The following is a 26,957-nucleotide window of genomic DNA, read 5'->3' on the forward strand; positions in this document are numbered from 1 at the left end:
GGGGGGTGGGGGCAGCGTAGTCTGAGGCGTTGGGCTCAGCCTAGAATGACAAGGAGCCCACCCTGGCTGCTGCGGTAGGAAGGAAGGCAGAAAAGGAGCACGGCAAAGGCAGCCGTTAAAGTAGTGGCCAAAAGCTGGTCCGTCACTCCTGCATCCGAGGTGGGAAAGTGTGGGCTGGAGAGCCAGAGGGCTCTGCTGCTAAAGCTGGCAACAGGTCAGCAGCAGGTCCTCTTCCGAGAAGATGACGCACATTTGAGCCTTTCAAAAGGGCCTTTGGAACTGCTGTGAACCAGGGCCCCGTGACAGTGATGGTGAGGTCGTCAGCCTGCGGCTCTGCAGCAGTTAAAACTACCACGGAAACAGTTTTGATGGCGGATGCTGTTCTGTGAGTTTCCTTTGGGGTTTTCTTCCATCATTTTGTTGAGCTACAATTATTTCTTGGCGATCAGGTGACGGGATTGGCGCTGGTCTTCTCTTCCGCGAGCACATCCTGACATCCTTTGTCATCCCGAGCTTTCCCCTCTGTTCCTGAGAGGAGCGATGGCCGCAATGGGGAACGACTCCTGTGAGTAACAGTTTCCCCAGCAGGCTTGGACTTTGTGAATCCCCAAAGGCGATGGACACGGCTGGTCCTCCATCCCTGAAAGCTGATGTGCTGACAACCTGGAGTGAAGTCTGGGGCGTTTCCTTATAGTGGCCAGATCTACCCAGGTGTTTTCGATTAGACACAGGAAACGGCGTTTTCTCACTCCTCTGCCACTATGTACAAGATGTTGAAAGATGACATTGCTCATAGAAAGCTCTGACATCAGTAGGGTTACCTTCTGTGCTAGGGTCTTGCTTGTTTTTGTCCAGTTACAATCAGGAAAAGGGAAGACTTGACCTCATAGTCTAATTCAAGAGCCTAGAGGGAAAGGAAGGTAGCCCGAGGCACAGGAATCAGAGTGTGGGTTTGTTGGACTTTGGGCAACGTAAGCGAGGGAACAGACTATCTTCCACAGCTGTTTCTTAACAAGCAAATTTCAATGGCAGCGTTAGGCTTCCCCCAATGTCTCTGTGTTGGAGGTTAGAGCTGGTTGTCCTGGGTGCTCCTGCACAGAACTCGACTTTGAAATATGCTTTTGTGCAACAGTATCGTCTCACCTCCTTTCAAACGTCGTTTCCCTGCAGTCATTGCCGAGGGAATGGCTCCGCCACAAAGGATCCTCTTTCCCCCGGAGAAGATTTGCATGGGCTGGCAGCAACGACAGAGAGCTGGAGCGGGACTCCACAACCTGCACAATACGTGCTTCCTCAACTCCGTCCTGCAGTGCCTGACGTACACACCCCCTCTGGCCAACTACCTGCTCTCTCGTGAGCACAGCTTGTCGTGTGAGTACTTTTAGGAACAGCTCTTTGTCAATCTGTTGGGCACTTCCTGAGGATTCCCAGAACCTGGAATTTGATTTAGGGGAAAAGCAGCCCTTCTTTGTCAACCCCCCACCCCGCCCGCCCCGAGCGGGTGTCCTTTGAACGCTCAAGCCTAGAAGCCGCTTGTCGTACCTAGGCGTGTTCCTCTTCAGAAAGTCACCTCTTTCTAGCCCCGGGTCTCCGTCCCTATTCCTGCAGCTTAAACTCTCTTTGCTTACGGCACACAAAACTTCTGTCAGTTTAGCATCCCTCTGAAAAAAGTTTTCTACGCACAGAAATGTCCCGGGCTTGTTGGGACATTGTCACCCTAGGAGAAGAGAGTAGAACTCCTCTCCATTAAGTTTCCCGTTGCTACGGATATTTTGCTAAGCTGACAAATCGCTTTCCTCTCTCTCCTCAGGTCGCCAGCTAGGCTTCTGCATGATGTGCAGAATGGAAGCGCACGTTAACATGGTCTTGCGTTCCTCCGCCAGTGCCATCGAGCCTTGGGCTGTCCTCAGTGTCCTCAAGCGTAAGTCATTTCAGGTGCTTTGACACGGTGTCTTCTGTTCTCGTAGGAGAGAACTCCTAACTTCTTCTTTCTTAGGAATAGGAGAACATTTCCAGCTTGGCATGCAGGAAGACGCCCACGAGTTCTTACGCTATACTGTCGATGCCATGCAGAGAGCTTGTCTGAGTGGAAGCAGCGAGTAAGCACAAGCAAATGACCTTTTGAATGTTCCCCAGCCCTTTGGACTCCTCGACGTACTCCCGTCAGGGAAAAACTGCGCCCAGGGCTTTCAGACAAAGTAAAACTCTTGGAGGAGATAACTCCCTGCCTTACCATTTATTTCCAGCTTGGACATCTCTTCTCAATCAACTACCGTTGTCCATCAAATATTTGGGGGTTTTCTGAGATCCAGAGGTACTTTTCCACACCTATTGCTCTCCTTGGAATTGTCTGTGCCCTTCTGTCTGCCTGTGATCAACAGCTGTTCTTGTGACTGGCGTAGTAGGTACGCCGAGCGTAAACCCGCACAGTCCACTCCCTCTATCGCTGAGCATTTCCATTTGCCTTCCAGTCACGTGCTTGAGCTGCAAAGCGGTTTCTGATGCCTACGAGACCTTCCTGGATGTTCCTCTGGATATAAAAGTAAGAGGGTTTGGAACTGTACTTCCAGACGTCCCAAGGCTCCTGTAGCTTTCCAGCATAAACGCAGTTGGCTTTAAAAACGTAGACGGCAAACACAAGAGAGCTTGGTGGTGGGTGGGGAGTGGAATGGAAGGCGTCCTTCTGGGGAGGCCGTGGCAGTGGTCTCCCTGGAGGTGCCGGCTTTAAGCCGGACAAGCACGAATTATCCTCTCTGCAGCCTCGACGTGCTCTCATCCTTCTTCCCTTTGCCCTCCCTCCACACCCGTCTGACTCCCAGGCTGATGGGTTGTGGTGTTTTCCTTATTGATGACCCTGCACACCATCGGTAGCTGAACCGTGCGGTGCCCCAGAGAGGTGGCTCTTGATGGCCCTGGGATTCCGTGGAATTGAGGGGAATGTTCAGCGTAATCCCCTCTTTCGGCCTCCTCCTGGGCGCTGCTTGCGGGTTCAGGGTGGGTCTCCTCAGCGTCAGCTACCTGGCTCTTCTGGTCAACTCCTAGGAAGTGTTGGGACGAGGGCGTTGCCCTCAGCTCAGTGCTCTCCTCTCTCACTCCTCCAGGCAGCCTCATCGGTCAGCGCAGCTCTCGAGGACTTTGTGAAACCTGAGCAGCTGGATGGTGAAAACTGCTTTAAATGTAGCAAGTAAGATGATTCCTAACGACATATTAATACTAGATCCTGGGGGAAGGTGCTGCATGTCATCGAGCGTAAGTCATCTTTTCCTCTAGGTGAGATGCACAACAAGGACACGCGGCTTTTAGTTTTAATCTGGCCTTAGACAACTGAATAGCCTTAAAATAGCGGAAGGACGTGTGAGACGTGAAAGCTTGTTCGGCCTTCTGGGGGGAGAAAAGGGGGCATTTAAGGCTGCGTTTCACCACTCGGCTCTGTGCTTGGATTCCAGGTGTGACAAGATGGTTGCTGCCTCCAAGAGGTTTACAATCCATCGGGCGCCAAAGGTTCTCACGGTGTGTCTGAAAAGGTTTGACCATTTCACCGGCGGGAAGATCAGCAAGGTGCGTACGCAATTGGAGTGCGACTTTCTCCCTGGAGCGGGAGGTTTCCCAAAGCAGTGCGCTCTTTCCCAAGCTCTTCATGTTGAGATTTTCGTGTTCCCTTCTGGGGAGAGGAGAGCTCCCGTGGGAAGATGAGCATGCACTCTGCTCCGGCAGAGCTGCTTTGGCTGAGAACACTTTCCTGCCACCCAAAGCACGACATATCGCTTTAGGGAAAACCAAGTTTCCAACAGCCCCAAAAGATGTATTTGTAAACCTCTGGCCCCTGGTCTTGGAAAGCTATTTCGTGTCGAATTTCAGGATCATTTCTGAGCCCTCTTGGTCTCTCCGTAGGTTGTGGGGTATCCCATGTACTTGGATCTTCGGCCATACACGTCTCAGACAGCTGGAGAACCGCTCCTCTACTCCTTATATGCTGTCCTGGTGCACAGCGGTGGCAGCTGTCATACAGGACACTATTTCTGCTACACGAAGGTGAAGAGCAACTTCTCGCCTAACAAGGGAAAAACGTACCCTGGGGAAGACAACTTCCGTGGCACTGTTCCCGGCAGCCAAGCTTTTGGGGGGAAGGTCTCCTTACCGGCCGGGTTGGATCGGTTTTGGCGTCCTCTTGGTTCTGTAGTTTTCTGCCTGTCTTTTTGTGGAGACACCATGCAGTTCATCTCCAGATACCGATGCCTTCTTTGCAGGCCAGCAATGGACTGTGGTACGAGATGGACGATTCGTCTGTGGTTCCCTGTGACTTCAACACAGTTCTCAGGCAGCAAGCCTATTTACTGTTCTATGTCAGGTAATAAGCAGTATTAACTGTGTTCAGAATACTGTGTTTCCTTTTCCTGGCTTTGCTACTTTTCTTCTCGTCCTCCTGAGTGTTTCTCTTTCCGTCACAGGAGACAATTACTACCTGCGTCGTTCAGTGCTGTCAAACCCGAGCTACCCCACGTCAGTCCTTATCCTTCCTTGCTGGGCTTTAGGCTGCTGCCCAGGTCTAAACTGCTGCTCTTCTGCTATCTGAAGCTGGCTAATGTAGAGGAGAGTAGTTAACGGGGGCCTACAGGAAACATGGGGAGGGGCTCTTGATCAGGGAGCGCAGGGATAGGACGAGGGGTAACGGTTTGAAGCTGAAGGAGGGTAGATTTCAATTAGACGTTAGGAAGAAATTCTTTATGCTGGAGGTGGTGAGGCACTGGAAGAGGTTGCTAAGGGAAGTTGCGGATGTCCCTCCCTGGACATGTTCCAGGCCTGGCTGTATGGGGCTTTGAGCAACCTGATCTAGTGGAAGGTGTCCCTGCCCGTGGCAGGGGAGATGGAACTAGATGATGCCTTCCAACCCAAACCATTTGATGATCCTATGATTCTATGAAACGGCGGTTGTAGGGGGTGTAAAGATGAGGTCTTGCTCCGACAGGGGCAGACCTGGTGGGAAGACCCTAATCGAATTTCCCACTTGTAGTTTTGGTTGCGTCTTCTCTCTGTCATAGAATCTGCTCTGAGAAAATGACAGGTTGGAACTGAACCCCAGAGGAGGCTGTGAGAACAGCCCTAAACAGAGATCACTCTTTCTCTCCAGACGCTCCGATCTGAAAATGGGAGAAAGGACTTCTTCCTCACCGGCACCATCACATGCCCGCTCCTTCCTCAGTCAGTGGGCGGCCGGCAGCAAGCAGGCGGGTTCTGTGGGAGCATGGGATCTGCCTCGTCAGACTAAGGTAGCTCTGGGGAAGTGGGTCAGGGCACCAGGCGCATTTCTTTCTGGGATCTTGGCGTTGCTCTCTTTTCCCTCCCACACTGCAGCTTTCTCCACAGCCGCGAGGCTGCTCCCTCTGAAAGCATCCCGCTTTGTCCGCCTTTGGCCCTTCTGCCTTGGCAGCCCTCCAGAAGAGCCTTTGGGAGGCCCTTAGTGTCCCCTCCCAGAGCTCCTGGGGTTTCCCCACTGTTGTGGTCCTCTTGGGAGGAAAGGGCAGGACCTTTTCACAGCTCTCTTTGCAGGACATGGCGGTGGGCATGGAGGACTCTCCAGAGCACGGCAGCTCCTCCGCACCAGCCAGCACTAGCCAGCTAACCTGGGCAGGTGCCCGGGAGGCGTCTGCAGGCCGGCCGTGCCTCATCTGGCCAGGCAGGCTCAGCGTCACCTCCGCCGTGCCCAGAAGACAGCCTGATTTCCCGCTCCACCGTCAACCATTTGACCGTGCGCTGCACAGCGTGCGAGAAGATGACAATGACGAGGAGCACGGATTCGGCCCTTTTTCCTGCTGCCAGAGGAACGGGGCCAGGGAGAGGGCCTGGAGCAGATCCTCGCAGTGGGGCAGTGGTCTCCGCAGCTGGTTCGTGGACACCATGGACTATGACCACTCAACAGGGAGGAGAAGGATGATAACTAGTCCTCCAAATTGTGGCCATGCTCCCAGGGATGACGCAGCTCCAGGGCCCTCCAATGTCAGCTTCCAGTTGGCTCCCCCACCCAGTGCTGCTTGGGAGCAAACCCTGCCGAGGCAGAGAGAGCGGAGCAGATCCCCGCGGCGGGGCTATGATCTCCGCAGCCGTTTTGTAGAGTACAGAGAGTACTGCTCAGCAAGGAGGAGGAGGAGGAGGGGGAGAATAAGTCTTCCATGTTGTGACCGAGCCCCAAGGGATGATGGAGCTCCAGGGCCCTCCAACGCCAGCTCCCAGTTGGCTCCCACACCCAGGGCTGCTCGGGGGCAAACTTGGCTGAGGCAGAGAGAGCGGAGTAGATCCCCGCCGCGGGGCTATGATCTCCGCAGCCGGTTTGTGGCCACCACGGACTGTGACCCCTCAGCAGGGAGGAGGAGAAGGGTTTCAGCGCCCCAGAGAGACATGCCAGACAAACACTGCAGCGGTGATGGGGGCAGCTTGCGACCCTGGTTGAGGGAGGAGCACAACATCTGACTCCTGCAAAGCCAGAGTGGAGCACGAGGAGGAGGAGGAATCCAGGAAGCACCAAAGCTGCCCCCAGCAGGGACCAAGCTGCACAAAGGGCACCAGCAGCCCACCCTGTCCCTCCTCCCGGTGCTGCCTCTGGCCAGGAAGAGCATAGAGAGACCTTCCAGAGCGATGGACAGCTCTGCCGCCTGGCCCGCCTGCCCACAGGTCCCTCGAGGAAGACCTTTAATCCGTGGTCAGATTTTGGTATCACCTTGCAAAAACAACTCCTTTGGAACCAACAGGCAGAAAAGCCAAAGCCAAAATTAAAAACATTTGTTGGCCTTCCAGGGTGTTTTCTTCTCTCTCGGTTTTGAGGCTTTTGGTGGAAATACCCACTGTGGGAGGTTTATATCTTGAGATTTTGAAAGCCGTGTGCTTGCACATGCCCATCTTCCAATCTCTTCTTTTTAAATATGGAGTTCAAGTCACACAAACAGAAATGGGCTGGATGAGCTGACAGCGAGGGGAACCGAAAACCGGCTGAACGGCCGGGCCCAGAGGGCACCAAGACGAGTTGGAGGCCGGTAAGTCCCGGTGCTGCCCAGGGGTCAGTACTGGCTCCAATCCTGTTTAACATCTTCCTTAATGGTCTGGATGATGGGGCAGAGTGCACCCTCAGCAAGCTGGCAGATGACATCAGACTGGGAGGAGTGGCGCTTAGGCCGGGGGGCTGTGCTGCCATCCCGAGGGACCTGGGCAGGCTGGAGAGATGGGCTGACAGGGACCTCATGCAGTTCAGCAAGGGGAAGTGCAAAGGGTGCTGTGCGGGTGACGAGCAGCGGCACAGAGTGCCCAGGGAGCTGGTGGCGTCTCCATCCTTGGAGATGTTCCACAGCCCTCTGGACATGGTCATGGACAACTGGCTGCAGGTGGCCCTGCTTGAGCAAGGGGGGGTTGGACCAGGTGACTTCACCCTCCAGGTGACCTCCCGGCCAGCCTCAAGTAGCCTGTGATGCTGTGAAATGGATCCAGCCACCAACGCTGTCCCCCTCAGGCGGCCATCGACAGCTCCACCAGGAAGCTGCAACCCCTGGAGAAACGCCCAGGCCGGAGCAGGCTCCTGGCAGGAGCTGCGGCCCCTGGGGCCCAGGCGGGAGCAGGGGGACAAGGTGAGGAGGAGGAAGGGGCGGCAGAGACGAGGCGCTGTGGGCTGCCCACAGCCCCATTCCCCATCGCCCTGTGCCGCTTGGAGGGGAGAGGGGGCGGAGGAGTCGGGAAGGGAGGAGTGAGGCTGAGCCTGGGAAGAGCGGGGCTGGGGGAAGCCGTTATCATTGGGGTTTGTTGCTGCTCTCCTGCTCCCTTTTTAATTGCCTAATTGGTTAATTACATGAATTGCATCCTCTCCCCCAGCCTAAACCAGTTCCCACCAGTGTAGCACTGGCTGAGGACACCCGTGGTAAGAGCAGCACAAACCCGTTTCCCTTTTCCCACCCCTCCGGCTGCCGGGTGTAGCCGAGCCAGAGGCCGAGCAGGGGAGGGCTCATCCTGCCAGCGCTGCTCGCGGCAGCACAGGAGGGAGCGGCCCGATCCTGCTGAGCGCGCGGTCGCTCTCCCGCCTCGGCTGCCCCTCGGCCCGGCGCTGTTCGAGGCGCCGCTGCCGCAGGCAGGCCGGGCAGTTTGCCTGTTGAGCGCTGGGGACGGCTGCCCCAGGGGAAGGGGGAGATGTCTCTGCTCCGTCCTGCTGCGGGAGCTGGGCTGAGCCTCAGCGTTGAGGGCCGATAGCGGGTCTTTGCATTCGTCTAGCTCGGAGAAAAGGAGGCCGAGGGGCGAACACGTTGCTCTCCGCAGCTTCCTGGGGAGGGGACGTGGAGAGGGAGGTGCTGAGCACTTCTCCCAGCGATAGGACACATGGGAATGGTTCAAAGCTGCCCCAGGGGAGGTTCAGACTTGACATTAGGAGGCATTTCTTTACTGAGAGGGTGCTCAAGCACTGCAACAGATTTCCTAGAGAGGTGGTCGATGCCCCAGGCCTCTCAGTGTTTAAGAAGCATTTGGACAACGCCCTTAACAACATGCTTTAACTTTTGGTCAGCCCTGAATCGGTCAGGCAGTTGGACTAGGCGATCCTTGTAGGTCCCTTCCAAATGAAATATTTTATTCTCTTGTATGCTATGCTGTGCTATAAAGAGGACAGCGTGGGCTGAAGGCATTGCAGTTTCTACAGCTGTGCAACCTGGGCTCGAAAACCAGCTCGACCCAACCCAACCCAACGCAATTCAAGGCAACCCAACCCAACCCAACCCAACCATCATTGTACTTTCTCTTGGAGGTAGTGCTGATAGGATTCGGCTTAGAAGATGACGCCTCCCTACCAAAGCCCTCCTGGTACCGTAACTGTGGGATTTTAGGAGAATGGGAGTGGACGGGGCGTACGCAAAGAGGTGATGTTTGAGCAGGTGCCTCTTGTCAACATCTGCACCTTCCTGGCTCATGCTCCTTATCTCTTCTCCTCTGGTGATAGTCTACAGTTCCACCTTTGTCCTGGAGTAGAGAAGAAGATTTTGGACCTCAATTGAAGGCTTCAGATTTTGACAATAGGTTTTGTGCCCTCAAGGGATCTGTCGCCACTAAAAACTGAGGCGTGGCAGCAAAAAAACAGGCTGGCAGAAGCTCAAAATGAGGCTTTGGACCCTCAAAATGAGGTTTTGGACCCTCAAAATGACTATTTGGGCCTTTAAAATATGGTTTTGGACTCTCAAAATGAGGCTTTGGAGACTCGAAATGACTATTTGAGCCCTCAAAATGAGGCTTTGGAACCTCAAAATGACAATTTGGACCATCAGCATGACTATTTGCACCCTCCAAATGACTGTTTGGGCCTTTAAAATGTCGTTTTGGACTCTCAAATTGCCGCTTTGGAGCCTCAAAATGACTATTTGGGCCCTCAATATTACAATTTGAACCCTCAAAATAAGGATTTGGATGCTCAAAACGAGGCTTCAAACCCTCGAAATGAGGCTTTGACCCTTAAATGAGCCTTTGGGCCCTCAAAATGACTATTTGGACCCTCAAAATGACGTCTGGGTTCCTCATAATGACTATTTGGGCCCTCAAAATGAGGCTCTGGGCCCTCAAAATGGCTATTTGGAACCACAAAATGAGGCTACGGGCCCTAAAATGGGGATTTGATGCTCAAAAAGAATACTTGGACCTTCAAAATGAGGCTTTGGACTCTCAAAATTGGAATTCTGGCCCTCAAAACGGGGACTTGGATTTTGACAATAGGTTTTGTGCCCTCAAGGGATCCACTGCCACTAAAAACTGCGCCGCGGCAGCCTAAAAACGGGTCTGCGGAGGCGCAAAAATGAGATTTTGGAACCTTAAGATGAGGCTTTGGACTCTCAAAATGACCATTTGGACCCTCAAGATGCCTCTTTGGACCCTCACAATGATGCTTTTGACCTTCAAAATGACTATTTCGACCCTCAAAATTACTACCTGAACCCTCAAAAGGAGGCTTTGGACCCTCAAAATGCAGCTTTGGGCCCTCAAAATGAAGTTTTGGACCCTCAAAATGACATCTGGAGTCCTCAGAGTGAGCTTTTGGATCATCACAATCAGGCTTTGGGACATCAAAATGACAATTTGGACCCTCAAAATGAGGTTTTGGATCCTCAAAATGGGGATTTGGACCTTCAAAATGAGATTTTGGGCCCTTAAAATGAGGTTTGGGGCTTTCAAAATTACTATTTGGATGCTGAAAATGAGGCTTTGGAGACTCAAAATGACTATTTGGAACCCTCAAAATGAAGCTACGGGCCCTCAAAATGACTATCTGGAACCTCAAAATGGGGCTACAGGCCCTCAAAATGGCTATTTGGAGCCACAAAATGAGGCTACGGGCCCTAAAATGAGGATTTAGATGCTCAGAAAGAATACTTGGACCTTCCAAATGAGGCTTTGGACCCTCAAATCGGGGCTTTGCACCTTGACAATAGGTTTTTTGCCCTCAAGGGAACAATTGCCTCTAAAAACTGAGGCGTGGCAGCCTAAAAACGGTTCTGCGGAGGCGCAAAATGAGGCTTTGGACTCTTAAAATGATTATTTGGCCCCTCAAAATGTCTCTTTGGACCCTCAAAATTATGCTTTGGACCTTCAAAATGACTATTTCGATGCTCAAAATTACTATCTGAACCCTCAAAAGGAGGATTTGGACTCTCAAAACAAAACTTTGGACCCTCAAAATGAGGCCTTGGGTCCTCAAAATGAAGTTTTGGACACTCCAAATGACACCTGGGGTCCTCAAAATGAGGTTTTGGACTGTCACACTGAGGCTTTAGACCCTCAAAATGACAATTTCGATGCTCAAAATTACTGTTTGGATGCTCAAAATTACTGTTTGGACCCCCAAAATGAGGATTTGGACCCTCAAAATGAGGATTTGGACCCTCAAAATGAGGCTTCGAACCCTGAAATGAGGCTTTGGGCCCTCAAAATGACTGTTTGGGCCTTTAAAATGTCGTTTTGGACTCTCAAATTGCAGCTTTGGAGCCTCAAAATGACTATTTGGGCCCTCAAAATTGCAATTTGAACCCTCAAAATAAGGATTTGGATGCTCAAAGCGAGGCTTCAAACCCTTGAAATGAGGCTTTGACCTTTAAATAAGCCTTTGGCCCTCAAAATTACTATTTGGACCCTCAAAATGACTATTTGGACCCTCAAAATGAAGCTATGGGCCCTCAAAATGACTATTTCATCCCTCAAAATGAGGCTCTGGGCCCTCAAAATGGCTATTTGGAGCCACAAAATGAGGCTACGGGCCCTAAAATGGGGATTTAGATGCACAAAAAGAATTCTTGGACCTTCAAAATGAAGATTTTGGCCCTCAAATCGGGGCTTTGGACCTTGACAATAGGTTTTGTGCCCTCAAGGGATCTGTTGCCACTAAAAAGTGAGGCGTGGCAGCCTAAAAATGGGTCTGCGGAGGCACAAAATCAGGCTTTGAACCCTCAAAATTACAATTTGGATGCTCAAAATTACTGTTTGGATGCTCAAAATTACTGTTTAGACCCTCAAAATTACTGTTTGGACCCTCAAAATGAGGCTTTGAACCCTTAAATGAGGCTTTGGGCCCTCAAAATGTAGTTTTGGACCCTCAAAATGATGTCTGGGGTCCTCATAATGAGGTTTTGGACCCTCACAATGAGATTTGGGGCCCTCAAAATTACAATTTGAACCCTCAAAATAAAGATTTGGATGCTCAAAACGAGGCTTCAAACCCTTGAAATGAGGCTTTGACCCTTAAATAACTCTCAAAATGAGCCTCTGGAGACTCAAAATGACTATTTGGGCCCTCAAAATGACAATTTGAGCACTGAAAAACAGAACTTGTGGCCTCCAAATGACTAGGTGGACCGTCAAAATGAGGGTTTGGGTCCTCAAAATTACTATTTATGCCTTTAAAATGAGGCTTTGGACCCTCAAAATGACTATTTCAACCCTCAAAATTACAATTTGAAAACCTCAAAAATAAGGATTTGGACGCTCAAAACGAGGTTTCAAACCCTCGAAATGAGGCTTTGACCCTTAAATGAGCCTTTGGGCCCTCAAAATGACGATTTGGGCCCTCAAAATGAGGCTCTGGGCCATCAAAATGGCTATTTGGAGCCACAAAATGAGGCTACGGGCCCTAAAATGAGGATTTGGATGCTCAAAAAGAATACTTGGACCTTCAAAATGAGGCTTTGGACTCTCAAAATGGGGATTCCGGCCCTCAAAACGGGGCCTCAGACCTTGACAATAGGTTTTGTGCCCTCAAGGGATCCATTGCCACTAAAAACTTTGTCGCGGCAGCCTAAAAACGGGTCTGCGGAGGCGCAAAAACGCGAGTTTGGATCCTCAAAATGAGGTTTTGGACCCTCAAAATGACCATTTGGACCCTCAAGATGCCTGTTTGTACCCTCAAAATGATGTTTTGGACCATCAAAATGACTATTTTTACCCACAAAATTACTATCTGAACCCTCAAAATCAGGCACTGGACCCTCAAAATGAGGCTTTGGGCCCTCAAAATGAAGTTTTGGACTCTCAAAACGACTCCTCAAGTTCTCTGTCTCTCAGTCTGGGGACGGGAGGGCATTGGGTAAAGAGGTTCAGGCCGTGGAGAAAAGAGAGACACCATTTCTTCCGCGTTTCCTCACTTTTAGGGCCCCAACCTGTCTTTCATGACCCCCAGCCTTTTCTCAGGGCCCCCAGTTCCCTCTCGAGGGCCTAAACCCTGAAGGCGGAGCTGGTCGCCTGGCAACGGCCGCCCAGGAGTCTGGGGGGAGTCAGTGGACCCAGGACAGCCAATCGCATTTGGGGAAGGGTGTGATTGACATGTAACCAGACAGCCAATCCGAGGCAACATCACCTCAGGGAAGGGCGGGCAGTGATGGGGGTGGGGAGGGAGCCCTCAGGCAGCCAATAAGAGAGAGCATCCCCTCAGGGGAGGGTGGGCCCCAACTGAGGGCAGAGTGACAGCCCATGTGGGCAATCAGAGGTCAGAGTCCAGGTGAAGGGCGGGAGCCCACCAGGGCAGCCTGAACCAGCTGGGGGCCAATCAGAGGCAGCATCCCCTCAGGGCAGGAGACTGACAGCCCTCCCGACCTATGCCGGCAAAGACTGGTGTGAGAAGAAGGCGGGCTCCACCGGCAGCCGGGCCGAGCTTCAAGATGGCGCAGGTGGGGCCTGCTGTGAGGCTGAGGGTGGGGAGGAGGGGGAGGACCCGGCCGCCATCCGGCGTCTCCCGCCTGAGGTGGTGAGTTGAGTAGGGGGGATGCGGGGCTGGGGTCCCCCCTCAGAGCAGGGGGGTCCCGGGGTTGATGCTCTCCCCACCTCTCTCCCCACAGCTGCTGCACATCATCTCCTTCCTGACGCTGCCCCCACCCCCTGCTGAGACTGGGCCAGACCTGCCGCTGCCTCCACGAGGTGTGCGACAGCGAGGCCGCCTGGCGCCACCTCTGCACCCCTCTCTCCTCGGCCGCCGCCAGTGCCCGTCCCTGCAGGAGGGCCACCATCCTCACCTGTGAGTCCCTGTCATTGCCAAGGGATGGGGGGTGGCACTTTGTCCCCCAGCCTCATTTTCAGAGTCCACAGCTTTGATTGTACGGTTGAAAGCCTCATTTGTATGGTCCCAAACCCTCATTTTTAGGGTACAAACCCTCAATCATAAGTTCCAAACCCCCCTTTTAAGGTTCAAAGACTCAACAATGAACGACTTTAACGATTCTATATTTCTACAATTCTATGTTTCTATGATTTTAAGGGCCCAGAGTTTCATTTTTAAAGCCCAAAGTCTGATTGTGAAGGTCAAAGCCTCAGTTTTAGAGGCCAAAGCCTTATGTAGAGGGTCCAAAGGCTCATTTGTAGCTTCCAAAGCCTCCTTTTCAGGGACCAAAGCCTCCTTTTCAGGATTCGGTCCACAATTTGGAGAACCCCAAGGCTATTTTGAGCCCCCCAAGACCCATTTCTAGGGTGCAAAGGCTTAGGTTTTGGTACGGAAGCATCATTTGAGGGCACAAAGCCTAATTTCTGCGTTTGAAGTCTCAATCTCATTTCCAAAGCCCCGTTTTTAAAGAACAAAGCCCCATTTTGAAGGCCCACACCCTCCTTTTGAGGGTCCAAACTCTCATTTATTATTAGGTCCAAACCTCTCTTTTACAGCTCTGAGCCTCCACTGGAGTGCCCAAAGACCTAAAGCTTCATTTCTTGGGGCCATGGACGATCCAAGAGTTTCCCCTCCTTTGCAGGCTCCAAAACCTCATTTTTAGCATCGAGCCCATCTTTTAGCCCCAAAAGTCTCTTTTTTAGGGCCAGACCCCTCATTTCTAGGGTCCCAACCTGTCTTTTATTACCCCTAGTCTATTTTTAGGGCCCACGGTTTCATTCTGAGGGTCTAATCCCGCACCATCAGGGCAGAAAGCCTCTTTTTAGGCTCCAAAGCTACATTTCTAGTGTCCAAAGCCTCCTTTTTACTTTCCAAATCTTAGTTTGCGTTTCCAAAGCCTCATTTCAGGCTCCAAAGCCTCAGTTTTATGGTCCCAAGTGATATGGCTTTCCACATGCCAGCAAGCGTGCCAGGGTCCGGCCCTAGGATACAGCTGAAAGTGCAAGGTCCGAGTGAAGGTGTCCAATTCCTCTTTTATTACTTCTCAGATGACAGCTCATGCTGGTGCCTGAGGCATTTCTCGAATGACGGTTCAGTTGAGGCAGGTGGGCGTCCGTGGGGAAGCAAGCGTTACCAAAATCTTCAACAGCAGTAGAATGATGTCTCTTCCTTTGGTCTTGGAGGAGGCTGCACAACCAAAAGGTAGACTAGACGGGTCTCGGTGGGGTTTTCCAAACTGGTTACCCCCTTGACTTAGTGTAAGCGCTGCTCAGCAACAACTAAACCATCAGTGTGTTACCAACATTACTCTCCTCCTACATCCAAAACACAGGACCATACCAGCTACTAGGAAGAAAGTTAGCTCCATCCCAGCCAAAACCAGGACAAGTGGAATTGGAAGAGCTGACCCCTCGGTAGGAGACGTTCTGGTTTTGCAGGGTTTCTTCCCTTGCGGAGAGGAGTGCAAAACCTGCTCCCCGTCAGGTTGGACTTTGCCTCAAAACGTGGCGCTGCCCTTTCTGTTGTGACATCACTGACTGCTGTTGATGTCACAAAGCATCGTCGGCGCTGAGGTAGACCCAGCAGGGCATAAGATCGGGGTCGTGCCTGCACCATTGTCACTCTCGGTCTTGAGAGAAGAGAGATCGCAGAGTGGTTGGCTCGCTCCCGAGCAAGCAGGATGCCTGTTTCCCGCACCTCAGCGGATGCAGAGAGACAGCCATGGAGGGCCCTCGATCTGAACGGGTATGTTTGAAAAATCCTCCTCTCCTTTCCCCAAGGGTATTTTCCACCTCATCTGCTGGGGTGGGTGGGGGACGGACAGGGGACGCACACGAGGGCAGCCTGAGAGCTCGGCCTGGAGGCGGTGTAAGGCAGCAGCAGTCTCCTCAGTCCCTTCACAAACGCCAGCACTAGGCCTTGAAAGCCTTTTGTCTCTGCCAAATGGGGGACGAGTCCCTTTTGGATCGCACGGAGGGAGTCCCAAGCGGTTGCCCAGCTCCATCCTGCTGCAGTAACTGTGACAGCTTAGCTTAGCTGTGGGCTAAGGAACATCCCTGGGCAGCCAGGAAGGCAGCGGAGGCGGTACAGGGCTCACCGCGGAGTGCTCTGGGTGCCTGCAGCAGCTCTTCCTGGCCTGGGGAGAGCAGCTGGCCCCAGCCCTGGGAGGAGGGCGGCAGGCAGGCAGGGAGTGAGGCCAGGACAGCAGCACGACTAGAGACAGAGAGAGCCAGGTCATAACCTGCTGCCCTCCATAAAACCCCACGCTGCAGAGGTGGGCAGCAGGGCGAAGCAGAGCGCTTTCAGCTGCTAGCCGATGCCTAGAGAAGAGGTGCTTGGGTCTCGGGAGGAGAGCAGGCTTTTCCCTCCACCTGGCCAGGGTGCTGGGGTTGCGGAGATGCCAGCCAGGTTGGGCAGGTGGGTGCAAGAGGGCCCAGAAAGCAGGGAGGGATCAGGCCAGAAGCCCCGCGTGCTGCCTGGCTGCCCGGCAGGAGCAGGCAGCCCCAGAGCATGGGGGCTGTCTGCACTACTGCCCTCCAGCCGCGCAGCCCAGCACCCCCATTCCAGGGGCACCGTCCTGCCCCTTCTCTGGGGAGAGCCGAGCGGGGCCAGGCTGCCGCCCCTGTGTCAGGCCAGAGGCCTGTGTGTGTCCCAGGGGTGCTGTGCAAGGGGCCAGACTTTCCCAAAGGCCCGGGGGCCCTTGGGCTTGCAGCTGTGCTGAGCACAGGAACCTCATAGCAAGTGAGCTCCTGAACGGATCCCTGGCAAACCTGCGTCCCAGCCTTGGGCTTTGGTAACAAGAGTGTTCCTTCTGTTTTTAGACAATGCATCACCCACCAGAAGGGCAAGAGGGTCCTGAGGCTCCTTTTCCTGCTGCTTCCCATCCTGTCTGGTGAGTATCCCTGACCACAAATGGTGTCCTCAGTCCTGGGGAGAGGGACCAACTCCTGCGGAAAATAACCACCTCTTGACAATGTGACCCACAGCTGTTGTCTACTGCCGGGGCTCAACGGCGTGGGGAAAGGGAGCCTTGCGCGTAAGTGTCTCTTGCTGCGGGAAAGCCAACGCCTGCAAAGGCGGAGACGGATCTTCCCGAGTGACCTCCGCAGGGTGGCAGGCTGAAGCAGGGAGCACTTTGGCAGAAGGTGCCTTTGCTGCCTGCATCCATCCCACCCCCTCTTCATCTTGCAGGAGGCGCCAGGGTTTCCTGAAGCGGAGCTGCAGTCTCTGGGGTAAGAGCGCTTTCTTGCCAAGGAACGCACTCTGTGGAGCCGTCTCAGCTGGCTTCGTGCTGCCTGCACTCACTCGCCTCGCGTCCAGGGCTCCTGACCTTCCCCGTCTGCTACCTGCGGTGGTGGAAGGGAGCCGTTTGTAAACAGGAGGAAGGAAAGGGGCTGGGGGGCGGGGGGTGACCCAAGCCCAGAGCACCCTTCTCTGCACGGCGTTTGGAGCCTGCCTGCAGAGGCTGGGCAGCTGCTGGACAAGAGCTGCTTTCTCTTTGCCTCCAGGAACTCACAGGCTTGGCTGGAGCAGAAGATGCAGGAGCTCAAGGAGACGGCGGCTCAGGTGTCTGCTGCCAGGGCGAATATACTGCAGGCAGTGCGAGAGGTCCTCAGAGACCATGGTGTCCAAGAGGAGAAGAGAGAGGTAAGGGTGCTGGGGTAGATCAGAGACCTTGCTGCCTTTGCGGGCTCCCTCACGCTGCTTCTTTGTGGCCCGCTGTTCGCACAGAACGGCCCATCCATGTGTTTGTGTTCACTGCCATCTCTCCGGTCCTAATCTTTCCCCAGGAAATTCTGCAGCTGACTCAGGCGGCAATTAAGAACGTGCTTGAAAACTACCTCCCGATGCCTGACTGGGCTCTGGAAGCCATAGGTACGCAGACGGGAAGCCTCACTGCCCTCGGTTTGTGTATGGCACTCCCCAAATCTGCCGAGCTCTGCTGTCAAGCCTGAGAAATACATCCTAATGCACCGCTTCAACTCCTAATCTCTGGCCACCTTCATGTCAGGTGCCACCATTGAGGAGGAGAGGACATCCAAGAGTTACGGTGGGCAAGGCAAGAAGAGCTGGTGGCTTTCTCCATTCGGCTTCTCTTCTGCAAACCCTCCAGAGACGATCTTGCAGGTATCACGAGGACAGTCCGGACTCGTGGCTCACCTCCTTGCTTTTGGGCTGCCAGACGAAGTGCACAGTGCTTCCCTTCCGGCCGGCCGTATCGCTCAGCCCTGCCGCCTGCATTGCAGTCCTGACCCCTGCGAGGCTCTTTGGCTGCCTTGCCACTGATGGTCACGGCTTTCTGGTTTCAGCCCCGTATGGCCCCTGGCAACTGCTGGGCTTTCCAAGGATCTCGGGGCCACGTGGTCATCCGGCTGCCTGAGCAGATCTGGCCAAGGGCTTTCACCATCTGGCATATCTCCGAGGCAGTCTCTCCTTCCGGAGAAGTCAGCAGCGCCCCCAAAGAGTTTGCCGTCTCCGTAAGTCTTTGCCTTGTGCTTCTCAGGGTGGGGCCTGGCCCCAGGGAAAAGCTCCACCAGAGACGTGCTTCTCACAGCAGCTTCTCTCAGAGCTCTGTCTGGGGCTGGCTGCTGCAGGGCACCGCCTCCCCTGGGGGGCCACTGGGGGCACGTGGCGGGTCTGTGCCTCTGGGGGCTTCTCTCTGCTTCATGGCCAAGGATCCTGGAGCACGTGCTCAAAGCACCCAGAGTCAGCCTAAGCCGTGCTAGTCTACCGCTAGAGCCGAGGGAGGTGGGCAAGGCTTCCCGGTTCGGCCTCGGCGGGCCCTTTTTCTGGCGCCCTGCTCGAGCCTGACCTGCTCCCTTTGTCTCTTGTCTGTGAGGGCGTGGATGAGGCAGGGGCAGAAACTCTCCTGGGGACATTCACCTACGAGGTGCACAAGGAGGTGGCTCAGACGTTCCACGTGCAGGTACCGCAAGAGCTGTGGGCAGCATGCGCGGGAAGAAGGCCGGGTTCCCTGCAAGTCCGTGGAGGAAAGAGCTCTGGTTGCCCTTGCTTCCTCCTTCGTCAGGGCTGCCGTTTGGTCCTCGGCAGGGGCAGCGTGGGCAGAGGGGCCTCCGGCGATGTGCTGTGGCTCTTGCCACCTGCCTAATGATGGCTGCCCCCATTTCTTTACAGAAGGAGCTTCCCAGGACCTTTCGCTACATCAAATTCGAGGTGCAGAGCAACTGGGGAAACCCAGAGTACACCTGTGTGTACCGTGTACAGGTTCACGGGAAGACGGCGAGCCACCACGACCACCCACAGGCCCAAGATTTCCTTTGAGAAGACTAATGAAACAAGATGTGTGGCAGTTTGGCTTGTGTGTCTTCCTTGTAAAAAGGAAGGTCTGAGGTCTGCCTCAGACCTGGCTCTTGCCCGATTTGGAGGCAGGAGGGTGTATCCAGCATCCTGCGTAAACGGCTGCCCTCGCTGCACCGGCAGGAGCCATTGTCCGTGGCGCCTTTCCTTCTGCTGTAGAGCTCCAGCCCCCGGCAAAACCTCCAGCGGGACACAGGGAGCACCGGCACTGTCCCCATGTCCCCGGCAGGGCACCAGCACTGTCTCCATATTCCAGGACACCGGCATGGTCCCTATGTCCCAGCACACCGACGCTGTCCCCCCAGTCCCTGGCTGCCCTGTTGCCACTGTGACCTCACAAGAGCAGGCAGCAGCAGGTGCTGGTAGCGCCCCGGGAAGGGTCGAATGCGGTGACTGTGGGGGGATTCCTCCGTGATGGCTGGTCTGTGTAAAAGGTGGGTGGGTCAGACGTGGTCCTCCCTGGGGACCATCCCAAAGGGGCTGTGACCCCACAGCGCTGGCCCCACTGCTGCCTTGGGCAGCCCCAGGCAGGCTGGGGACCGAGCACTGTCTCTGCTTCTCCCAGGCACAGCACGCGTGCTGGATCGACTTGGGAGTGAGGGGAGCTGGTGACAACAGCAGGCACACCACCCGCCAGAGCTTCCTCTGACCACTGCGCAGTATCCTCTCCTTTGGCCTCATGGATGCATTCAGCGTCGTCCTGCTCTGCTCCACCTTCCTCTTCGTCTTTGTCCTGCTCTGGCCCCTCTTTGTGCTGCAGGACCACGTGCTGCCGGCCCTGCTCGTCCTGGGGAGAGCTGCGCTCCCCATTACCAATATCTTCCTCACCTGTCTGCTGCCATCCCTGGCTGCCTTCCTCACCGTTCTCGTCATCCCGTCCTCCTCTTCCTCGGCTTCATGCATCTGCTGGTGCCGCTGCCAAGCTGAGCCCATCAAAGACAGTGGCAGTGCCTTGGGGATAAGGTGTTTGAGAAGATGTAGGAGAAGCAGCCCTGCAGACCCCCAGGGTAGGGGAGAAGGAGGGGAAGAGGTGCTCCAGGTGCGAGAGCAGAGATTCCCCTGCAGCTCCTGGGGAGGACCATGGTAACACAGGTTCTCACCCTGCAGCCCGTGGACATCCGCCGTTGTCACGGCTTATCGCCAGCCGGCAACTAAGCACCACACAGCTGCTCACTCGCTCGCTCTCTCCCCCTATGGCGGGATGGGCGAGAGAATCGGCAGGGCCAAAGTGAGAAAACTCGAGGGTTGAGATAAAGACAGTTCAGTAGGTAAAGCAAAAGCCACGCGCGCAAGCAAAGCAAAACAAGGAATTCATTCATTACTTCCCATCAGCAGGCAGGTGTGCAGCCATCTACAGTGAAGCAGGGCTCCATCACGCGTAACGATTACTTGGGAAGACAAACGCCATCCCTCCAAACGTCCCCACCCTCCTTCTTCTTCCCCCAGCTCTATATGCTGAGCATGACATCATATGGTATGGAACATCCCTTTGGTCAGTTGGGGTCAGCTGTCCCGGCTGTGCCCCCTCCCAACTTCTTGTGCACCCCCAGGCTGCTCGCTGGTGGGGTGGCGTGAGAAGCAGAAAAGGCCTCGGCTCTGTGTAAGCCCTGCTCAGCTGTAATGAAAACATCCCTCTACTCTCAACACTGTTTGCAGCACAAATCCAGAACACAGCCCCATACCAGCTACGGTGAAGAAAATCAACTCTAGCCCAGCCCAAACCAGCACACCACGGTGCCCCTTCGCCGACGCTGGGGAGCACCCCAGCTCCGCCTGATGACAGCAGCCACTCAAACACAGGCAGTACAGTCAGGGCAACAGGTTTCTTGTCCTGCTGCAGGTCCTCAAAATGAGGTTTTGGACCTTCACAATGAGGATTTGGGCCCCCAAAATGACAATTTGGTCCCTCAATATGAGGCTATGGGCCCTCAAAATGACCATTTGGGCCCTCAGAATGAGGCTCTGGGCCATCAAAATGGCTATCTGGAGCCACAAAATGACTATTTGGACCCTCAAAATGAAGCTACGGGCCCTCTACATGACCATTTGGGCCCTCAAAATGAGGTTCTGGGCCCTCAGAATGGCTATTTGGAGCCACAAAATGAGGCTACAGGCCCTAAAATGAGGATTTGGATGCTCAAAAAGAATACCTGGACCTTCAAAATGAGGCTTTCTTCCTCAAAACTGGGATTCCGGCCCTCAAAACAGGGACTCGGACCTTCACAATAGGTTTTGTGCCCTCAAGGGATCTGTTGCCACTAAAAAATGAGGCCTGGCAGCCTAAAACGGGTCTGCGGAGGTGCAAAATGAGGCTATGGACCCTCAAAATGACCATCTGGATGCTCAAAATGAGGTTTTAAACCTTCAAAATTACTACTTAGATGCTCAAAATGAGGATATGGACCCTTAAATATGGCTTTGCGTGCTCATACTGCCTATTTGAACCCTCAAAATGAGGTTTTGAACCCTTAAATGAGGCTTAGGGCCCTCAAAATGAACTTTTAGACCCTCAAAATGATGTCTGGGGTCCTCATAATGAGGTTTTGGGCCCTCACAATGAGGATTTGGGACCTCAGAATAACAATCTGGACCCTCAAAATGAGGCTTTGGGCCCTCAAACTGTCTATTTGGACCCTAAACGTGAGTATGTAGACGGTCACAATGAGGTTTTGGAAGATCAAAATCAGATTTTCGGCCCTCAAAATGACTATTTGGGCCCTCAAAATGAGGAATTATACCATCCAAAGAAGACTTTCAGACTTCAAAATGAGGCTTTGGACCCTCAAAATGGGGATTCGGGCCCTCAGAATAAAGCTTTTGGCCCTCAAAACAAAGATTTCCTTCCTCAAAATGAAGATTTCAGCCCTCAAAAAGGGGGTTCGCGCCGTCAAAATGAAGAAATCGATGCTCAAAATGAAGATTTCGGCCCTCAAATCAGGGGCTTCAGGCCCTCAAAATGAAGATTTTGGGCCTCAATACAAGGCTTCGCATTTGGACGTTAGGTTTTGTGCCCTCAAGGGATCTGTTGCCACTAAAAACTGAGGTGTGGCAGCCTAAAAACAGGGTGGCAGAAGCTCAAAATGAGGCTTTGGACCCTCAGGATGAGGTTTTGGAGACTCAAAATGACTATTTGAGCCTCAAAATTAGCATTTGGACACTGAAAATCAGACTTTGGGCTCTCCAAATGGTTATTTGGACCATCAAAATGAGTTTTTGGGCCCTCAAAATTACTATTTAGGCCTTTAAAATGAGGCTTTGGAGCCTCAGAATGACTATTTGGGCCCTCAAAATGAGGCTTTGGAACCTGAAAATGACAATTCGGACCATCAACATGACTATTTGTACCATGAAAATGACTGTTTGGGCCTTTAGAATGTGGTTTTGGACTCTCAAATTGCAGCTTTGGAGACTCAAAATGACTATTTGGGCCCTCAAAATTACCATTTGAACCCTCAAAATAAGGATATGGATGCTCAAAATGTGGCTTCAAACCCTTGAAATGAGGCCTTGACCCTTAAATGAGCCGTTGGGCCCTCAAAATTACTATTTGGGCCCTCAAAATAAGGCTCTGGGCCCTAAAAAGAGGATTTGGTTGATCACAAAGAATACTTGGACCTTCAAAATGAGGCTTTCTTCCTCAAAACTGGGATTCCGGCCCTCAAAACGGGGACTCGGACCTTCACAATAGGTTTTGTGCCCTCAAGGGATCTGTTGCCACTAAAAACTGTGTCGCAGCAGCCTAAATACGCGTCTGCGGAGGTGCAAAAATGAGATTTTGGACCCTCAAAATGAGGCTTTGGACCTTCAAAATGACAATTTGGACCCTCAAGATGCCTCTTTGGACCCTCAAAATGATACTTTGGACCTTCAAAATGACTATTTCGACCCTCAAAATAACTATCTGAACCCTCAAAACGAGGCTTTGGACTCTCAGAATGAGGCTTTGGACCCTCGAAAGGAGGCTTTGGGTCCTCAAACTGTCTATTTGGACCATAAACGTGAGTATTCAGACCGTTAAAATGAGGTTTTGGAAGATCAAAATCAGATTTTGGGCCCTCAAAATTAGTATTTATTCCCTCCAAATGTGGAATTATACCGTCATAAGAAGACTTCCAGACTTCAAAGCGAGGCTTTGGACTATCAAAATGAGGCCGTGGGACCTCAAAATGAAGTTTTGGACCCTCAAAATAACATCTGGAGTCCTCAAAATGAGCTTTTGGATCGTCACAATCAGGCTTTGGGACATCAAAATGACAATTTGGACCCTCAAAATGAGGTTTTGGATCCTCAAAATGGGGATTTGGACCTTCAAAATGAGATTTTGGGCCCTTAAAATGAGGTTTGGAGCTTTTCAAAATTACTATTTGGATGCTGAAAATGAGGCTTTGGAGACTCAAAATAACTATTTGGACGCTCAAAATGCCTATTTGGACCCTCAAAATGAAGCTATGGGCCCTCAAAATGACTATCTGGAACCTAAAAATGAGGCTCTGGGCCCTCAAAATAGCTATTTGGAGCCACAAAATGAGGCTAAGGGCCCTAAAATGAGGATTTAGATGCTCAGAAAGAATACTTGGACCTTCAAAATGAGGCTTTGGACCCTCAGATCGGGGCTTAGAACCTGACAATAGGTTTTTTGCCCTCAAGGGATCCATTGCCAGTAAAAACTTTATCGCGGCAGCCTAAAAACGGGTCTGCGGAGGCGCAAAAATGAGAGTTTGGACCATCAAAATGACTATTTTTACCCACAAAATTACTATCCGAACCCTCAAAATCAGGCATTGGACCCTCAAAATGAGGATTTGGGCCCTCAAAATGAAGTTTTGGACTCTCAAAACGACTCCTCAAGTTCTCTGTCTCTCAGTCTGGGGACGGGAGGGCATTGGGTAAAGAGGTTCAGGCCATGGAGGAAAGAGAGACACCATTTCTTCCGCGTTTCCTCACTTTTAGGGCCCCAACCTGTCTTTCATGACCCCCAGCCTTTTCTCAGGGCCCCCAGTTCCCTCTCGAGGGCCTAAACCCTGAAGGCGGAGCTGGTCGCCTGGCAACGGCCGCCCAGGAGTCTGGGGGGAGTCAGTGGACCCAGGATAGCCAATCGCATTTGGGGAAGGGTGTGATTGACATGTAACCAGACAGCCAATCCGAGGCAACATCACCTCAGGGAAGGGCGGGCAGTGATGGGGGTGGGGAGGGAGCCCTCAGGCAGCCAATAAGAGAGAGCATCCCCTCAGGGGAGGGTGGGCCCCAACTGAGGGCAGAGTGACAGCCCATGTGGGCAATCAGAGGTCAGAGTCCAGGTGAAGGGCGGGAGCCCACCAGGGCAGCCTGAACCAGCTGGGGGCCAATCAGAGGCAGCATCCCCTCAGGGCAGGAGACTGACAGCCCTCCCGACCTATGCCGGCAAAGACTGGTGTGAGAAGAAGGCGGGCTCCACCGGCAGCCGGGCCGAGCTTCAAGATGGCGCAGGTGGGGCCTGCTGTGAGGCTGAGGGTGGGGAGGAGGGGGAGGACCCGGCCGCCATCCGGCGTCTCCCGCCTGAGGTGGTGAGTTGAGTAGGGGGGATGCAGGGCTGGGGTCCCCCCTCAGAGCAGGGGGGTCCCAGGGTTGATGCTCTCCCCACCTCTCTCCCCACAGCTGCTGCACATCATCTCCTTCCTGATGCTGCCCCCACCCCCTGCTGAGACTGGGCCAGACCTGCCGCTGCCTCCACGAGGTGTGCGACAGCGAGGCCGCCTGGCGCCACCTCTGCACCCCTCTCTCCTCGGCCGCCGCCAGTGCCCGTCCCTGCAGGAGGGCCACCATCCTCACCTGTGAGTCCCTGTCATTGCCAAGGGATGGGGGGTGGCACTTTGTCCCCCAGCCTCATTTTCAGAGTCCACAGCTTTGATTGTACGGTTGAAAGCCTCATTTGTATGGTCCCAAACCCTCATTTTTAGGGTACAAACCCTCAATCATAAGTTCCAAACCCCCCTTTTAAGGTTCAAAGACTCAACAATGAACGACTTTAACGATTCTATATTTCTACACTTCTATGTTTCTATGCTTTTAAGGGCCCAGAGTTTCATTTTTAAAGCCCAAAGTCTGATTGTGAAGGTCAAAGCCTCAGTTTTAGAGGCCAAAGCCTTATGTAGTGGGTCCAAAGGCTCATTTGTAGCTTCCAAAGCCTCCTTTTCAGGGACCAAAGCCTCCTTTTCAGGATTCGGTCCACAATTTGGAGAACCCAACACCTATTTTGAGCCTCCCAAAACCCATTTCTAGGGTGCAAAGTCTCTCTTTTACAGCTCTGAGCCTCCACTGGAGTGCCCAAAGCTCTAAAACTTCATTTCTTGGGGCCATGGACGATCCAAGAGTTTCCCCTCCTTTGCAGGCTCCAAAACCTCCTTTTTAGCATCGAGCCCATCTTTTAGCCCCAAAAGTCTCTTTTTTAGGGCCAGACCCCTCATTTCTAGGGTCCCAACCTGTCTTTTATTACCCATAGTCTATTTTTAGGGCCCACGGTTTCATTCTGAGGGTCTAATCCCGCACCATCAGGGCAGAAAGCCTCTTTTTAGGCTCCAAAGCTACATTTCTAGTGTCCAAAGCCTCCTTTTTACTTTCCAAATCTTAGTTTGCATTTCCAAAGCCTCATTTCAGGCTCCAAAGCCTCAGTTTTATGGTCCCAAGTGATATGGCTTTCCACATGCCAGCAAGCGTGCCAGGGTCCGGCCCTAGGATACGGCTGAAAGTGCAAGGTCCGAGTGAAGGTGTCCAATTCCTCTTTTATTACTTCTCAGATGACAGCTCATGCTGGTGCCTGAGGCATTTCTCGAATGACGGTTCAGTTGAGGCAGGTGGGCGTCCGTGGGGAAGCAAGTGTTACCAAAATCTTCAACAGCAGTAGAATGATGTCTCTTCCTTTGGTCTTGGAGGAGGCTGCACAACCAAAAGGTAGACTAGACGGCTCTCGGTGGGGTTTTCCAAACTGGTTACCCCCTTCGAAAGAAGGAAGAATCCACCCTGCGCTTCTTTTCTGGTTTGCAGCGCTGCTATCAGTAGCTTCCCAGGCAAGTGGGCCGCGAGGTTTCGTTAGAGTCGCAGGTACAGTTCCAATCTGTGGTAAACTCACGGTGACGGGTTGTCCTGGCTGTAACGCCATCGGATAGTTTCCTTCATCAGAAGGGGGAGCATCAAGCACAGCTTCTGCAAAGAATGCTTGGCTCACGGAGCTCCCGCTGGGCCCGTGCCGATTATTCAGCTGATGAAATGTTTGGGGAAGTTGAGTGTCCCTCTGGGCCTTCAGACTCGTTCTCAAGAGGCCCTTAGCTCTTTCTACCACCCCATCTGATTGAGGATAACAGGGGGTGTGGAATAGCCATTGGATTTCTTCTTGTGTTGCCCATTCTTGCACTTCCTACACGGGAGAAGTGCGAGCCGTTATCACTGCGGATGACATCAGGAGTAGGTAGACTTGAGAACCAAAACCATAGTCCTCGTACTGTATTTCCCCATCGGCCTTCGGGCACTTTGTTGCCAAAAGCAAGCCTGAGATGACTTCTGCTCCCGTGAGGATGCATCGATATCCCGCAGAGGGTTTGAATGGCCCGACACAATCAATTTGCCGTGTAGACCATAAGGTTTTACCTTCATTGCTATGGAGGGGTGGTGCTTTAGCAGGGCGATTTTGCATCATTTTAATCAACATTGAGGACACTCTGCGAGAATAACTGCACAAGTTTTCCTGTCTAGGGGCCAACCCGTGCTCTGTGCAGCAAAAGAAAGTGCTGCTTTACCTGTGTGACCTGATTTTTGACGTCGCCATTCCCCCATTTGATACCACTCAGAATTTAGGGAGTTCCCTGTTTAGGTTTTCCTGATCTTTGTCAATTCATCCACCTTTCTGTTCCAGTCCGTTGCTGGCTTATTATCTTTGGTGTGAGCTTTCACCCGTCCCACCCTGAATTGGGTTTTTCTGGCTACATTTAATAACAGTTGTCAATCTTGAGTTCTCCAAACGGGAGATCGCTTTACTTCCCAGTTCAGCGATTCCCACTGTCAGAGCCGGTATGTGGCT

The 26,957-nt window shown here is 53.0% G+C and overlaps 2 protein-coding genes across 2 annotated transcripts; both read left to right on the plus strand.

The window, feature by feature from the left end:
* The first annotated feature begins 549 nt into the window (after positions 1–549).
* Positions 550–4,602, plus strand: LOC132321135 (ubiquitin carboxyl-terminal hydrolase 42-like). The gene is made up of 11 exons (XM_059834708.1): positions 550–565; positions 1,171–1,371; positions 1,811–1,921; positions 1,997–2,099; positions 2,247–2,314; positions 2,472–2,542; positions 3,102–3,184; positions 3,447–3,558; positions 3,892–4,032; positions 4,248–4,348; positions 4,449–4,602. The coding sequence occupies exons 1-11, from the start codon at positions 550–552 to the stop codon at positions 4,600–4,602; spliced, it is 1,161 nt and encodes a 386-aa protein (XP_059690691.1).
* A 948-nt stretch (positions 4,603–5,550) lies between these two features.
* On the plus strand, positions 5,551–18,871 carry LOC132321136 (SUN domain-containing protein 3-like). The gene is made up of 7 exons (XM_059834710.1): positions 5,551–6,005; positions 17,098–17,236; positions 17,380–17,464; positions 17,601–17,716; positions 17,899–18,066; positions 18,429–18,515; positions 18,725–18,871. The coding sequence occupies exons 1-7, from the start codon at positions 5,551–5,553 to the stop codon at positions 18,869–18,871; spliced, it is 1,197 nt and encodes a 398-aa protein (XP_059690693.1).
* Positions 18,872–26,957: the final 8,086 nt, after the last annotated feature.

This window comes from Gavia stellata, unplaced genomic scaffold (assembly GCF_030936135.1).
Source record: "Gavia stellata isolate bGavSte3 unplaced genomic scaffold, bGavSte3.hap2 HAP2_SCAFFOLD_53, whole genome shotgun sequence".
Classification (NCBI taxonomy): Eukaryota; Metazoa; Chordata; class Aves; order Gaviiformes; family Gaviidae; genus Gavia; species Gavia stellata.